Here is a 15824-nt window from a genome sequence, read left to right as displayed (position 1 = left end):
CCCAGTATGCACACACCCACAAAATGCAGTCCAATTTAATGGTGCCATTTGGAGTACTTCTGGCTAAATGATAAGAATCTTCTGATGGCTAGATGACATTAAAATACAAAGGAATGAGCCCATTGTTTTCTCTTTTAAATGGTAGATGACTCATTCCTCAACATCCAAATCAATGTATGTATGCAGTCTGAAAGCATGCTGAACAATTTCTAACATTAATTAGTGCTAATATTTAGGGTCCCATACTAATCAAAAAGCATTTCACAAAAAGGGGCTTTGAATTGTTTAGGTGCTGAGCCACCTCGAAGTTCTGTTTTGAGCTCTATAATAAAAGAAGGCCCAGAAAAAAGGAGAGGATTTTTGTACTTTTTAAAAAAACATATTTCCTACAAAATGAAGATACTACAGGCCTAAAATTCTGTGCTTATTCAAACTGAAACCCCTACTGATAAACACTTAGCTCCTAGCAAAGGAAGGGATGATCAAGAATCTGGGAGTTATAAGGCAAAATGTTGTCAACAATTCAATTTCAAAAGCATTTCAAATCTGTTAGGGAAGAACCTCGAGCTCAGCAGCTTGAAGCGTGCTTAAAGCACATACTTCCTGGAGCACTTGTTCTTTAAAAGAAACAATATGTCTTGGGCTTGTGAATAAAGTGTCTTTAGAGCAAGAAATGCAGCAATGATGAGAACACAGACCTCAGATTTACATACAAAAAAAAATCTTAAAAATATACTATCTACCAAAGTTGTGAAATAATGTTATGGGTAATGAAAGATGGGTAGGCTGGTATTTATTTCTGGACAACTGTAGGGCATATATTTATTCTATTACTGAAAGCTTTGGTCACTCAAATAGTCACCAGTTTTAAACAGGAAACAAAGATAAAAAGGACTGAGTTACCAACACTTTACATTCAGATTAACAAAGTATCCCAGTTTACATACTAAGTCTGAATACTGTAGATCTCTTCCAGATTTCTTTCAGGGTTAAGTCATGAAAAAACTTTTTCTTGAGGTAGACACAATTGCTTTCTAGGTTGCAAACAGTGGATTTACAAAAGAATAGACAGGATACATAAATATTTCCAATTTTATTAAAATTCTAATATTTGGACATAGAGTTATCTGTCATCAATAAAAGTACAACTCAAATAATGCCCACAATTACTATTAGTGTATTTTGCACATCCCACTTTCTGACATGGAACGTTTTGTCTCTTTATTCTCCATCACCTTGCCTCAGATTTACTGCAAAAACTTCCAGCTACTCTACAGACACGATGACACATAAACTGATATGACAGAATATATAATCATCTTTTGTGTTTTCTGATGTTGGCCAGAAAATGCCCATCTACTGCTTTTCAGATTTTGAGATTTAATGATTTGCTATAACAGGAACCCAGAAAAACACAAAATAGATTTATAGCTTTTCTGCAAAACTAAGAGATTTGTACTGCTCCTCTAACAGCTTCTGGTTGCTCCTATCACAATGTCAATGTGACTTTTATCATTTTAAGGAGTCTTTAAGTATTAATGGTTAGTGAAAGCAAAAAGCTCATCTGTCTTAAAAATATAACAAAGGACATAAAACTACCTCTCTAGAGAAGTAAATAAAATAAATAAAAATCCCATATTAAAAAGTTTGACACCTTCACACGATCTCTTAAGAAGAAGGAAACAATTAAGTGGAAAAGTGGAACAATTAAGCCCATTCATTCCTTTCTGTGGTCCTACTGGTTTCCCATAATTTGGCTCAACAGCCAGAAGTGTCATTTGCCTGTCTGGAAGGATGGAAAAGAAAATCAAAAGAAATGAAAATGTAAGCAAATATCCTCCCTACCTCCTCCTTCCCTCTCTACACCCTCCCTTTTTTTTTTTTTTTTTTCTTTTCTTTTCTTTTTTTTTTTGTTTTTTGTTTGTTTGCTTCCCTGGTTAAGACTTTAGGAGTCTGCTAGATATAGCTATTTTGGAAACACATATTCTTGACTGGCTTTACTCATGACTCAAAAATTATTCCAAAAGCTAGCACTGTGATAAGACAGTGAGAAAGTTGAAAATTGAACGTTGACTGCTAATTCACTCTCATACCACAGTAAAGTTTTATATTTTGCAAGGCTGGATGGAGGTCTACCTGTCTTGCTTTCTGTTCTGCAGGCACTGTGGAGAACGACAGAGGAGCAAAAACTGAAAAATGTTTAGTCTCTCCCTCTCTGTGGCTTTGTTCAAACCCATATAAAACTGTTCCTGGCTGTCCAGACCAGGGGGCTACTGCAGGCCAATACGTGTTCCTTCTGGATCACGTGCCATTGGATTCATCTTGAGAGAAAGCAAGGGAACTTGGAGTGAAATAAAGGAAGTGTGGGGAATCAAACAAAAAGACATCCTATATGCATAGAGAAAAGAGCTGAGATTAAGGCTTATTTTTTGGGCAAATTAATTTCTGGTTTCCTAAAATAGATATTTCCTCTCCAGTTTGCATAATTTGCTCACAAACACACAGAAGCAAGCTTTTGTCTAACAATTTTGCTTTTTGATTGAAATACTTTCTTTTCCTTCTGTTTTTTGCTGTGGAAGTGAGAAACTGAGGTAACAAATAACTTGTTAGCAATATTTAATGTTCTGATGCTTTCAAATCATACAACACCAGCTCCTGGATTTCACTAAATTTTTTAGATACTAGAACAAAAATCTAATTTTAAAGCATTTCAGACTAAAAGAAGTATTACAGAGAGCTCATGAAATACTAGTGCAAAAATATCATAATATGTCTAGCAATTTTTTTACAGACTGAAAATTGGTTTTCCAATTGTTTGCTCTACAATTTACTTATGTGTTTGCATTGCAAGTAATTGAAGCATTTATTTCCCAAACAACTTGATTTGGGGCACAGAAAAAAAGGCAAATTAATTTCAGAATTTATATTAAACAATACAGAGAGACGGAATCACAGAATCATAGAATGGCTTGGGTTGGAAGGGACATCAAGGATCATCAGGTTCCCTCTCCCCGCTGCAGGCAGGGTTGCCAACTGCTAGATCAGGTACCAGATAAGGTTGCCCAGGGCCCCATCCAACCTGGTCTTAACACCGCCAGGGACAGAGCATCACAACTTCTCTGGGCAACCAGTTCCAGCACCTCACAACCCTACCTCTAATCTAAATCTTCCCTCACTTAGTTTGAAACCCTTTCTCCTTGTTCTGTCACTATCTGTCCATGTAAAAGTTTATTTCCCTTCCATTTATAATTTCTCTTTAAATACTGGAAGGCTGCAATGAGGTCTCCTCGCAGCCTTCTCTTCTCCAGGCTGAACAAGCCCAGTTCCTTCAGCCTTCATAGGAGAGGTGCTCCTTTGATCATTTTTGTGGCCCTTTGATCATTTTTGTGAACCTCCTCTGGACCCTCTCTAAATGCTCCTCATCTTTCCTGTGTTGGAGGCCTGAGACCTGGATGCAATGCTCATGCTGGGGCCTTTTGAGGGCAGAGCAGAGAGGGACAATCATATCCCTCAAACTGCTGGCCGTCCCTCTTCTGATATACCCAGGAACCATTGGTCTTCTAGACTGCTAGCACACATTGCTGGCTCATGTTAAGTTTTTCATCTACCAAGATCCTTAAATCTTTCTTAGCCAGGCTACTCTCAAAGAGTTCTTCTCCCAGTCTGCATACATGTCTGGGATTATCTTGACCCAAGTGCAAAATCTTGCACTTTTCTTTTTTGAACCTCATTAGGTTCACATGGACCTTTTGACATTATCAAGGTCCCTCTAGATAGTACCTCTTCCTTCTGCCATTATCATCTGCAGTACTCAGGTTGGAGTCATCAGCAAATTTGCTGAGGGTGCACTCAATCCCACTGTCTGTATCATGATAAAGATATGAAAGAACACTGGTACGAAAGCAGACCCCTGAGGGATACAACTTGTGACCTGCCTCCCCTTTGACATAGAGCCATTGACCACAACCCTCAGGCTATGACCTTCCAACCAATTCCTTATCCGCCAAACAATTGACCCTTTGAATCCATATCTCTCCAATTCTGACACAAGGATGTGGTGGAGGACCATGTCAGAAGTCCCGCACAAGCTTAGGAAGATGACCTCAGTTGCTTTCCCTTCGTCCACCAGTGCTGTCACTCCATCACAGAAGACCATCGATCGGCCAGGCATGAACTTCCCTTGGTGAAATTATGCTGGCTGTTTCAGGTTACCTTCCTGTCCCTCAAGTGCCTCATGAAAATTCTGTATAAAGCTATCACATGCCTACTGACCACAATAAAAGTATGTTGTCAACAAAATAGCAAAAATTAGCCCTGAATTTTGTTAACAGTGATCTCAGAAAAGAAGCCTATACACAATAAAATACAGCCCATGTTGTGACAAAAGTCTCAATAAGGATCCCTTTGAATATGGATCTGTATATAAATTATGGTGTCATTTTTAAGGCAGAAGTAGAACATTTGGTAATCTTGCCACAATTTCTATTTTTCCCTTACAGAAGTAAATGCCTGAGTTGGTTTGGTTTCTGCATCTTGGTATACTTCACAGCACGGTCTACTGTGCTGGAAAGACTTCTCTGACATCTAAATCACTTCCATATTCTTGTTTCAGTTCAGAACACAAAAGCATCTTTGAAGTGAATTTTCAGACCATTCCCACTTACTATGCTTTGGTTCATATGGATTGGATTTATTGCACAGTGCCTGGCATCCTTCCAGATAAAACTAAACCAGAGCCAACCTAACATACCATTTCAGCCACCAAAGGCTGCCCAATCACGAGACTGGACAAGAAAGAGCCTGATTGATCTCCTCTCACTTCCAAAGCTTGCATTATCAACAGTGTCAATTTTTCTAGTGTTCCACACTAGTTGCTAACATTGACTTAAACCTTTGTCTCTCCACGTATATAAATCAGGCATTTTTAACAGTGAAATGTCTCAAAGTATTATTCTTAAAAAAATCAGGTAACTGAAGTGTCCAATTAAATACTCATTACCTTTGCCAAACCTGTATTATGATCCCTAATAAATACAGTATTCACGTGTCATTAAAACATCTTATTACGGTGAAAGACACTTGAGGAAGAAGAACACGAACACACCTCTGACAAAACTACTTTTGTGAAGAAGTGGTCAGCAAAGGCAGTAAGAGATCTGTGGGAAAGGTTTCTGCCACTGTCAGAAACAAAACATTTTTAATTGGTGGGAAAAGGAGAAAAATAACTATGGAAAATCCTTTCTGCAAAGCTAATTAAAATAATGCTTGTTTTCAGTAATTGAGAGACAGAGATGAACACTGAAATTAATATTGGACTATAAAATCTCACACAAACCTAACGTTTGTTCAGACAAAGCTTATTCTCCAGCTCACTTCCATTAACACGGCTTCTCAAAGAGGAAAAACCAGTCTCATGAAAACATGTTCACAGACAAATTGCACGAGCTGTTCAGCACTGCTATTTTGGCAAGGTCTCCAGCCAGATGGATTTGCTAATGACTCTTGTAAGGTGTTTAAATTAGAATCTAGTGTAACACATGACTGCCATGTTTAATTACTCTTTGTTGATATAGCTTAATGAATATTCTTTGGTATGTAAGAGTCAGAGTTTTTGATGAAAAATACAAAGACAAAATAGACTTTTTCATCTGAATATCAAGATATCAAAGCGTCGGTTTACTGCCCATGTAACTCTTCCTAAGACCGGTTAATCAGAACAATGATGAGAGCAGGAATATACATTTGTCTTATGAAACATTTCTTAGCCGATATAAGCTAACAATGGATACAGAATTTTATTTGCATCAGTTGCATATATATTTTAACATTTCTACAATTTTCTGTAGGTCTGCCTGAATGCAGTCAGCCACTGAAATGTAAATGGGATACAAACATGATCTCAAATGATTTCTTTTTCTTTCAGAAGGATAACTTCAAAGGCTCTTATTAGCTTCATTTCATTTTGTAAACTTCTACTTTTTTGGAGCAAATTTAGTACATATAGCTCAATATCACACACAAAACTGTTACAAAAGAAGAGGAACAAAGTAGTGCAAGCTATCATCAACCTACTTTCACATTTCACATGCTAACACTGCAATCAAATCTTCAATTGCAGACACAAGAGAAGGATGGAAGTTATTTACTGTTTTGATAAATATAAAATAATACAGAAAAGCTAGACATCTTTTCAATTTTTTTTTCTTTAGAACATATTTATGCGTAAAGCAGTTTTTCTCATTGGTCACTAATGAATGCCTATAAACAGTCAAAACAACTTTTACTCCTTGACCTATGAAGCTACCTCCTCAGTTATAGGATAGGATACACCAAATAAATCAACTCTGAAAATGGTGACAATCCCTCATCAGTAATAAGAGATCGTAAGAGCTATGGGAGCTTGGAGTGATTCCAGATTGAGAATGTAGACTGAGCTGAACAGAAACCTGAACTATTATTGATGACAATAGTTGTAGATGATACAAGATAAAGTAATTTTTCAGGTTTAGATTTTGAACATTTATTAAAAAAGCAGGATGTATGTTCATTTCAAATTAAACAGTTAAAAATGTTAAAGCATACAAACAAATCAATTGTGTACTAGCAGCATCCAATTGTTAGAATTTTCTAGAACTCCTCAGTACAGTCTTGGCAAGCTAAAAATATTACAACTTGCAACCAACTGACCTCACCATAGTGCAGATAAAACAAACTTTATAAAATCAACAATTTAAGGTTAAATAAGCTTAAATAAAGGTGTTAAATACAAGACACTTGATCAAAGCTTCTGTACAAAGATAAACAAATTTGGCATTATACAATTGATTGGCTGGCTCACACCATACATGTTTCCAATAGTTAAGCAGTATAACTGTTTAGCTGAACATCAACTATACAAAAGTAACAGAAGTTGGGAATGGGCTAACCCCTGTGAGCCATTTACAAGGCATGTGTATCTTTAGAAAATCAAAACACTGTTTATATTCAGGCACCATTTGTTCCTGCAAATAAATAATCTCTAATGTATCTGCATCCAAACTAGTGTTAAACACATCAGTGCTAACATTTTATAAACACAGCTTTTTGACTATTCACTATACCTCCATTCTTATTGCTATGACGATGTGGACTGGGGAAATAAAACTACTGTACATACAAAAAAATAGAGCACCTTTTAAACATTAAAGTATATGTCTGGTTATTCTTTTTATCTTACAATACTGAAGCCCAAGCTAATGTAAATTGCTTTAACATCTTCACCAGTGCACCTGAAATGCAGGAACTAAAACCCCAAATATTCCTCTTCAGGCAAACCCTAGCCAGCGCATCCTCTAAAAATGTCTAAAATGACACTAGGAATTTTTTTACATTCATCTTCACACAAACAAATATCTGCTATTCTCTCCTTTCTTTATACGAGTTTAAAGACAAGTTACCACAGGTTTCTCTCCATTTCAAATGAATAAAACTGGATAGAGAATGTAGCAGAAACACCTACAATGGATTGTGAACACAGTGAAATTATTACCCCGTTAATTCAAAAAAATACAGCTGCTACATTACAGCTGTTACAAGTATTTTCTAGGGGTTCAGCCATTAGGATTTTTTGTCTATTGTATTGAAGAACCATTCTGTAAATTTCCTTAGTTGAGCAGCTGCTGTTTGGGACTCCTCTTGAAGCCTCATGTTATCTTGCCTCAGATGCTGTACCTCTGCTTGGAGAACTGCTTTGTCCTGTTTTTCCTGGTTAACAGAGATACAAGTTGAAGAAAGTAAGCAGTGGAGATTCAAGCAGCTATTGTTACTGTTAATATTTCCATGTGAACCATTCAGCTATATTCTGTTGAGCACCCTAATCCATTTTGACAACTGCTAACAGTAAGTTGATTCCCAAAATGTGTTTCAAGTGCCTCACTCCTTTTCAGTACGTTGTTTTGAAGATAAAATGATGCAAGCTAAAAAGAAAGCTAGACGCTACTTCAATATCAAAATAATAGAAATTCACTCAATTCAACAAAAATTTAAGGAGTAAAAAAATAAGCAGATTCCGAGTGTTATAAATGATATGTGAAAGCCCAGGAAGAAAGAAAATTATGTACTTTCAAAATCTTCCCCATAATAATTATTTTCTGACCAGCAGAAAGCAGACTCATTTCCACCAGTCCTTGGCATTGTTCCCAGCTCAGGAATTACAGCAAATGAAATAAATCAAGTCACTGTTACATGATTGAGGCACACATGAGGCAAGAAGGGTGACAAATCTAGAGCGCTTACTTCTTAGCAGTAGCACTTGTGTGCATAGCCCTATGCTTTGTTAAATTTCAAACATCACAAAATAGGGATTAAAGACATTATTTATTCTAGAGTAGTATACGTAGGATAATTTATTCTGCAGTAGTCAGAGCCCTGCAAACTAACTAGCCTTGCAGCAACTTGTTTGTGTAGCCACTCCTACACTTATCACTAGGCCCTACCATTCATAAGCATCATTATGTTATCTATTTTAAGTTACCTACTTTTTTCCAGCCCTTGATGAACTCCACACAAAAATCTATTAAAATTAGAGAGCAATAATACCAATAGCATACTCTTACCTTTCTCAGGTCAGTTTGTAGTTGCCGAAGGATCACTTCCAGCTGGTTAACTTTTCCAGTCAGAGTAGTTGGAGCATGTTCCCTGTAAAGAAAACCACTACATTCAATCTGGGTTACTTAAAAACATTTCAACCCCTGTTTTTTCCACCCACTTTTGCAAAATAATACTTTTAGTGATAGCAGAGGAAGCAAATTGCTTTAGGGGTAGTTGGGAAAACCAAGATAAAAGCAGCAACAGTGGAAGACTACTTACTATCAGTACACAAACTCATTGATATGTTATTTGAATTACGACACTGCGCCTCATTCAAGTCTCTCAGAAATTAAAATGATTTTAAGGAGGAATGTTTCAGATATTATTTGCACACACCTTCCCTCAGCTCCTGGCATGATGGCTGCAGATGGAACTCACCTATCCTCAAAGGTTAAAAGGATCCTAGCCCAGGAACTGGTGAGCCTCATTGAAAGGTGTTTAAACTAGGTAAGAAGGGGGCAAAATGAGGGCTGTTAGGGTTGAGCAGGTAGTTCGAGGCTCAAAACAGAGCTTGATGGGTTATGAGGGTAGAGTTCGAAGGGATGGAGAGTGGCAGGGGGATGCTGCTTCCCTAAAGTGTCTGTACACTAATGCGTGCAATATGGGAAATAAACAGGAAGAGTTGGAGATCTGCGTGCGGTCACATCGCTACAATCTCATTGATCACGGAGATGTGGTGGGACAGCTCATACAACTGGAATGTTGTCATGGAGGGCCATGTGCTTTTTAGGAAAGATCAGCTGGCAAGGCGGGGTGGTGGAGTTGCTCTTTATGTGAGAGAGCAGCTAGAATGTATTGAACTCCACCTGGGGGACAGTGCTGTAGCAGTGGAGAGCTTGTGGGTGAGAATCAAGGGGAGGGCTGGTATGGCTGACACTGTTGTGGGGGTGTACTACAGGCCCCCTGATCAGGAGGAGAAGGTTGATGAGGCCTTCCATAAGCAACTGGAAGTAGCATCACGATCTCAGGCTCTGGTGCTTATGGGGCACCATATCTGGATAATATCAATTATCCAGATATTTGCTGGATAAGCAACATGGCCAGGCATGCGCAGCCCAGACAGTTCCTGCAATGTATTGAAGACAACTTTCTGATGCAGGTGGTGGAGGAACTGATGAGGGGAGGGGTGTTGCTGGACCTTATTCTCACTAATAAGGAAAGACTTGTCAAGGAAGTAAAGGTCGGGGGCAGCTTGGGTTGTAGTGACCACAAGATGGTGGAGTTCAAGATCTTGAGTGGAAGAAGCAAAGCAAAAAGTAGGATTGCTACCCTGGACTTTAGGAGAGCCAACTTTGATCTCTTCTGGGACCTACTTGGAGCTATCCTGTGGGCTAGGATGTTAGAAGGTAAGGGCGCCTGTGAGAGCTGGTCGGCATTTAAACAGCTTTTCTTCCAAGCCCAGGATCAGTGCATCCCTGTGAGCAAGAAATCAGGAAAGGGTGGCAGGAGACCTGTGTGGATGAGCAAGGAGCTTGTGCGCAAACTCAAAGGAAAGAAGGTCCATGAAATGTGGAAAAAGGGTCTGACTACTTGGGAAGAATATAGAAAGGTTGCCAGGGTCTGCAGGGTTGCGATGAGGAAGGCTGAAGCCTGCCTGGAATTGAATCTGGCAAAGGTGATAAAGGATAATAAAAAAGGCTTTTTAAAGTGTGTTAACAGTAAAAGGAAGACGAGGAAGAATGTGGCTCCCCTACTAAGTGAGGGCGGTGTTCTGGTAATGGGAGATGCTGAGAAAGCGGAGATACTGAGTGCCTTCTTTGCTTCTGTCTTCAGTGAAAAAGCTCTCTCTCGGGAATCCCAGACACTGGAGGTTAGCGAGAGGGTCTGGGGAATGGAAGACTTCCCTTCAGTTAGGGAAGAGGTGGTCCAAGAGCACCTAGGCAACACTAATGTTCATAAATCCATGGGACCTGATGAGATGCATCCATGGGTGCTGAGGGAGCTGGCAGAGGTGATTGCTAAACCACTCTCTGTCATCTTTGAGAGGTCCTGGAGAATGGGGGAGGTGCCTGAAGACTGGAGGTTAGCCAATGTCACTCTGGTCTTCAAAAAGGGCAAGAAAGAAGATCCAGGTAGTTACAGGCCAGTCAGCCTCACCTCTGTCCCTGGAAAGCTTATGGAACAGCTTGTGCTGGATGCCATCTCCAGACAACTGGGAGAAAAGGAAGTTATCAGGTGTAGTCAGCATGGGTTCACCAGGGGGAGGTTGTGCTTGACCAACCTGGTAGCCTTCTACGATACTGTCACTGGTTGGGTGGATGGGGGGAGAGCAGTGGATGTAGTCTACCTTGATTTCAGCAAGGTGTTTGATACTGTCTCCCACGACATCCTTATAACAAAGCTGAGGAAGTGTGGGATAGATGAGTGGACAGTGAGGTGGGTTGAAAACTGGCTGACTGGCAGAGCACAGAGGGGTTGGTGCTGGGTCCAGTCTTGTTCAACATCTTAATCAATGATCTTGATGATAGCGGCCACCCTCAGCAAGTTTGCTGATGATACGAAGTTGGGAGGATTGGCTGACACGCCTGAAGGCTGTGCTGCCATTCAGCGAGACTTGGATAGGCTGGAGAGCTGGGCAGTAAGAAACCAGATGAGGTTTAACAAAAGCAAGTGTAGAGTCTTGCATCTGGGGAGGAATAATCGCATGCACTGGTACAGGTTGGGGGATGACCTGCTGGAGAGGAGCTCTGCGGAAAGGGATGTGGGTGTCCTGGTGGACGAGAGGTTGGCTATGAGCCAGCAATGTGCACTTGTGGCCAAAAAGGCCAATGGCATTCTGGGGTGCATTAAAAAAAGTGTGGCCAGCAGGTTGAGAGAGGTGATCCTCCCCCTCTACTCTGCCCTGGTAAGGCCTCATCTGGAGTACTGTGTCCAGTTCTGGGCTCCCCAATACAAAAAAGACAGGGAAAGAGTCTAGAGGAGGGCCACAAAGATGGTGAAGGGCCTGGAGCATCTCTCCTATGAAGAAAGGCTAAGTAACCTGGATCTGGTTAGTCTTGAGAAAAGGTGACAGAGGGGACCTGATCCAGGTCTATAAATATCTAAGGTGTGGGGGGCAGAGTGGTGAGACCAGATTGTTTTCAGCAGTGTGTGGAGACAGGACAAGGGGGAACGGCCAGAAGCTGGAGCATAGGAAGTTCCGCACCAATGTGCGCAAGAACTTCTTTACAGTGAGGTGACGGAGCACTGGAACAGGCTGCCCAGGGAGGTTGTGGAGTCTCCTTCTCTGGAGATATTCAAGACCCGCCTGGATGCCTACTTGTGCAACCTGGTATAGGAAACCTGCTTTGGCAGGGGGGTTGGACTTGATGATCTCTGGAGGTTCCTTCCAACCCCTACGATTCTGTGGTTCTGTGATTCTGTGATTCCCACTGCAAGTCAAACTTGCTGGTAAATGGTATGCTGAGCACATTTGTTAACAAGCTACTTTCAGATAAGGACTACTAATCTGAAGCAAGCTGCAGCAGTAATTTTTGCAAATTAAAGGAGTCATTTGAATTCTTTTGTCTGGTCTGCAGTTGTGTCATTTCCAGCAAAAGATAAACCTACAGCTTCGCGGAGACAAATATTTTGTTTAAAGGTCAAAACATATGAAATATTGCTACAGGTTAATCAAATGACTGGAGGAAAATATTGAGAATAGCTACTGTTTCCTGTATGAACACTGGCAGAGTTTCATATATGTTATAGATGAAATTAGCCATAACGTGAATTATTATCTAGAAAAGAAAATCTGAAGAGAGAGCAATTTTTTTTTTTTTTATACAAAGCTGAATCAGTTGCTTCAATCAAGTGCAAAAATCAGTCATTTTCCAATGTTTAAAGATGAACATTTTAAAATCTTTTTGCAGTCCTTACTGATCACTAGCTGGTGAAGGATGTAGACTCAAAAGTAATGGAAATAAATGTATTTAATCATGTACGTTAATTTGTTTAAAATGTGTTCAAAATTAAATGGGATGTTACAACGAGCAAGAAGACTAAGCCCTTTCTTATCCCTCCACTTCCTGTTCTCCATTCTGAAGAGTGATACTAATCAAAGATGTGCTTCCCTTCTAATGGAGCTAACGGACAGAATCTGCTCCCAACAACAGAGAAGACAGGAGTATACTCAGATCACTGGCGGTGAAGAATTTAGGCAGTTTTGGCAAGGAAGTTTCACACAGCCCCCAGTTATAGGATCTCCTGATTTATTTCTCTGCCCATAAATGAAATGAAAACAGAAATGAATGTAACACAAACTACTATTGCAAAGGAGGAACACAGTGAAAAATATGGCTTTGATGTGCAATAGATCAGTTCAGGTTAATTGGTTAAACTCTGCATATACCTGTACTATTCTAATGAGAGAGTTTTGCCTGGCTATGCTACAAATTTCCTAGCTGAAAATGCTCTGAGGCTGATTCCAAGAAACAACACTTATCAAAAGTAAAGTGAAGGTGTGATCTGTCAAGGCAACAGTTCTGCTGTGAAATAATGAAACATTCATGTAGACAATTAGACATCACATGTTTTGAAGTAAAACCCTAAGAGTCATTTTCACTGATAGTTCTGAGGGGAAGTTTTTTTGTTTGTTTTTTTTTTAACAGTCATATACATGGCAAAAATACTATTGTGAAGACAAAGGCAATGTTCACACAAGCAAAACTATGTGCAGTAAACACAGATTGCTTTGGTAGATTGAGACTCAGAAAAGGAGTCCTTGTTCGGTGAATTCATGATCTAAATTAGGACTGTAAGGAACTGTTAGGATTTTAATTCTTTATGGCAACTATTATGCAAGGCAGTGCCACTGAGAGGACTTCTGAAGCTAAAGATTGTGTCAGTCCCCTATGGTTAAAATCTGTCAGCTGAAGAGCAGTAAGAAAACATTCTTAACTTTCACAAACCAGTAGCTGGACCAAGATAATTCCATCCAATGTCTTATTTTCTTCCTCAGATCTTATAATGTGTTAATTTCTGAATAGTTTCAACAAAATGCTAAACTGCCCATAGCCAAAAGGTAGGTGACATCAGAATTACAGCATTCATTCCAGAACACTGACCTCGAAGCAAATATCCAAATATATCTCCTACCCTTTTCTCTCTCTTTTTTAAAAATTTAATAATAAATTTAATAATAAAGCAGTACATTTAATTTTGAAACTTGCATATTTTCAGAGCACAGGAGCTCTGCTTCCTATACTCCTCTGGTTTCTTTTTTTCACATTTAATCATGCGATCATAGAATGGTTTGGGTTGGAAAGGATCTTAGCTGTCCACTAGTCCCAAACCAACTGCCACAGGCAGGGCTGACACCCACTACATGACATGCTGACTCTTATTTTCCTTCTTCACTTTTTGGCTCACAAATTATTCATTTTGTCCAGTTTTTTCTTTCCATTCCTTCCATGTGCCCTTCCTCTTTATAGCATTTAAGTTAAGGAAAAGGATATGTAACAAGCCGTACTAGGAGAAAAAAAGCAACTTTTTTGTTTTGTTTTAAAGAAATGCGCTGTTTTGACATACCCAGCAGCGTCAAGAAAATCTTTTCCATCTGTGGGACTCTCATCCAAAGGTAATTCTTGTGTTCCTTCCAAACCCTGAGCGTGCTGCATATCATCCAAGGTACAAAAAGATGCTACTCTCTGATCTGTAAAAAAAGTAATGTAAGGTTATGTTTAAAGCTGGATATATATATATATATATATGTATATATATATATATATAAAATAAAAGGCTCTACTACAGCCATTGTTCTTGCTCAGTTCAACAAAAGGATGTAGGTTTCTACATCATAGCTTCAAAGACAGTCAGCAGATGTAAAATACATTCTAATTAGTTGGCTTCCCCACATCTGCATCCAAAGGCAACCTCAAAGCAAATTTTTTGCACCTCAGATCTGTTTGAACTAGTTAAGGCTGTAAAGTAAATTGGTCTTGATGAAATCCACAGAAAACCGCTTGAGAACTCAGGGCCACAACCAGTGTCAATATGAATTCAATGAAAAAGTTTGTATTTTCCATGGACTTAGAGCCCTTGGATTCCTCATAAATCTCTACTGCCCATTTTGTACTTTTTTGCAGTTTACTATCGTCTCAAGCATTTGCAGAACCTTCTGGTAATCTGCAGACTGAAAAAAAACCAACAAATTCATACTAGTTTTATCAGTTGAGGTTTTTGTTATACATATTACCAAGGCACACTATTACCTATGTTGGATTGCACTAGAGTGTAATCTAAACAAGCACAGGTTTTACCTATGGATATACAGTGTGGTTGCCAAAATACATCAGATATCACGTAATAGAACTATGCCATGCAGATCCTAATTGCACAGAATGGGAGTAAATTATGCATTCATTAGGATTTGTCTCCTATTAAATTACAATCCATATTCTGTGGAGATTCATTTAACTTATTTCTGTTAAACAAAATCCAAGTCCTTAGGTTTGTTTAAATTCTGGTGACAACATGCCTGCCTCGCCTTTTTTCCCCTTGCTCTACCACCCCACAGACCCAAAGCTTGCATTATCATGCAAACGTGCAAACACAGGAAATATTAAAGAAAGTTTACAAAATATAAAAGTCATCAATCCCAGATCATCACCTAGAAACGGCGTATGATGACAGAACGGCCCAAGTTCTTCATCTGAGTCAAAACCTGGAATAAGATTTAGAATGTTCCTATAAACAAGACAATCCATCTCCACTAAAGTAGCTGTGGCCCTTATGTAAAGTTCACATAATGGGATACTCCCAGTGCAACTCATGCTGGCTCTCACTGCCAGCCTTACAAAACCATTTTTGTACACCAACATTACAGTAAAGCATGCGATGTCATGCCCAGTGTCTCTAATAGCAATACCCAATGTTGTGATATACAGCATGGCAATTTGGCACAACACACAAAAAAGACAATCCTCCAAACTCTAAGCACCAAACAGCAAAAACAGGTCAGAACGCTTTAAACAGGCAGAAAAACTTGTTTTACAACACGTCCCAAATAAAAATAGGAAATCATTCAAAAGCCGTTTTAAAGGCATTTCTAAATGAACTTTTTTTTTTTCAGAATAGCAAATATTAACAATTCATTCTATTATATGAAAAGAGAAATTAGATGTCATATTTTTATCCAATTTTAAAGACCACAGCTCATTTAATCTGATTTTAACCTCATTTCTAAATTATGATGGACCTCATCAAATTTGAACATG

General features: G+C 39.1%; 1 protein-coding gene across 8 annotated transcripts in view; it reads right to left on the bottom strand.

Moving 5' to 3' along the window:
- Positions 1-1074: 1074 nt before the first annotated feature.
- SIPA1L2 (signal induced proliferation associated 1 like 2) overlaps positions 1075-15824 on the bottom strand; it is a 162797-nt gene continuing 148047 nt past the window's right edge. For 5 of the 8 annotated variants that reach the window (XM_090135423.1, XM_090135420.1, XM_090135426.1 and 2 more), the window contains 4 exons: positions 15218-15271; positions 14137-14260; positions 8595-8676; positions 1075-7743 (listed from right to left, as the gene is read on the bottom strand). In XM_090135423.1, coding sequence (XP_089991549.1) covers positions 7597-7743; positions 8595-8676; positions 14137-14260; positions 15218-15271 — 407 coding nt within the window. In that variant the 3' untranslated portion in view covers positions 1075-7596. The remainder of the gene's footprint in view (positions 7744-8594; positions 8677-14136; positions 14261-15217; positions 15272-15824) is intronic. The other 3 variants (XM_090135425.1, XM_090135427.1, XM_031591828.2) reach the window with 1 other exon arrangement.

The sequence above is a fragment of the Phasianus colchicus genome, chromosome 2, assembly GCF_987193195.1.
Source record: "Phasianus colchicus chromosome 2, bPhaCol1.hap1.1, whole genome shotgun sequence".
NCBI classification, from domain to species: domain Eukaryota; kingdom Metazoa; phylum Chordata; class Aves; order Galliformes; family Phasianidae; genus Phasianus; species Phasianus colchicus.
Note: the sequence above shows the minus strand (reverse complement) of the source record. Positions and strands in the feature narration are given on the sequence as shown.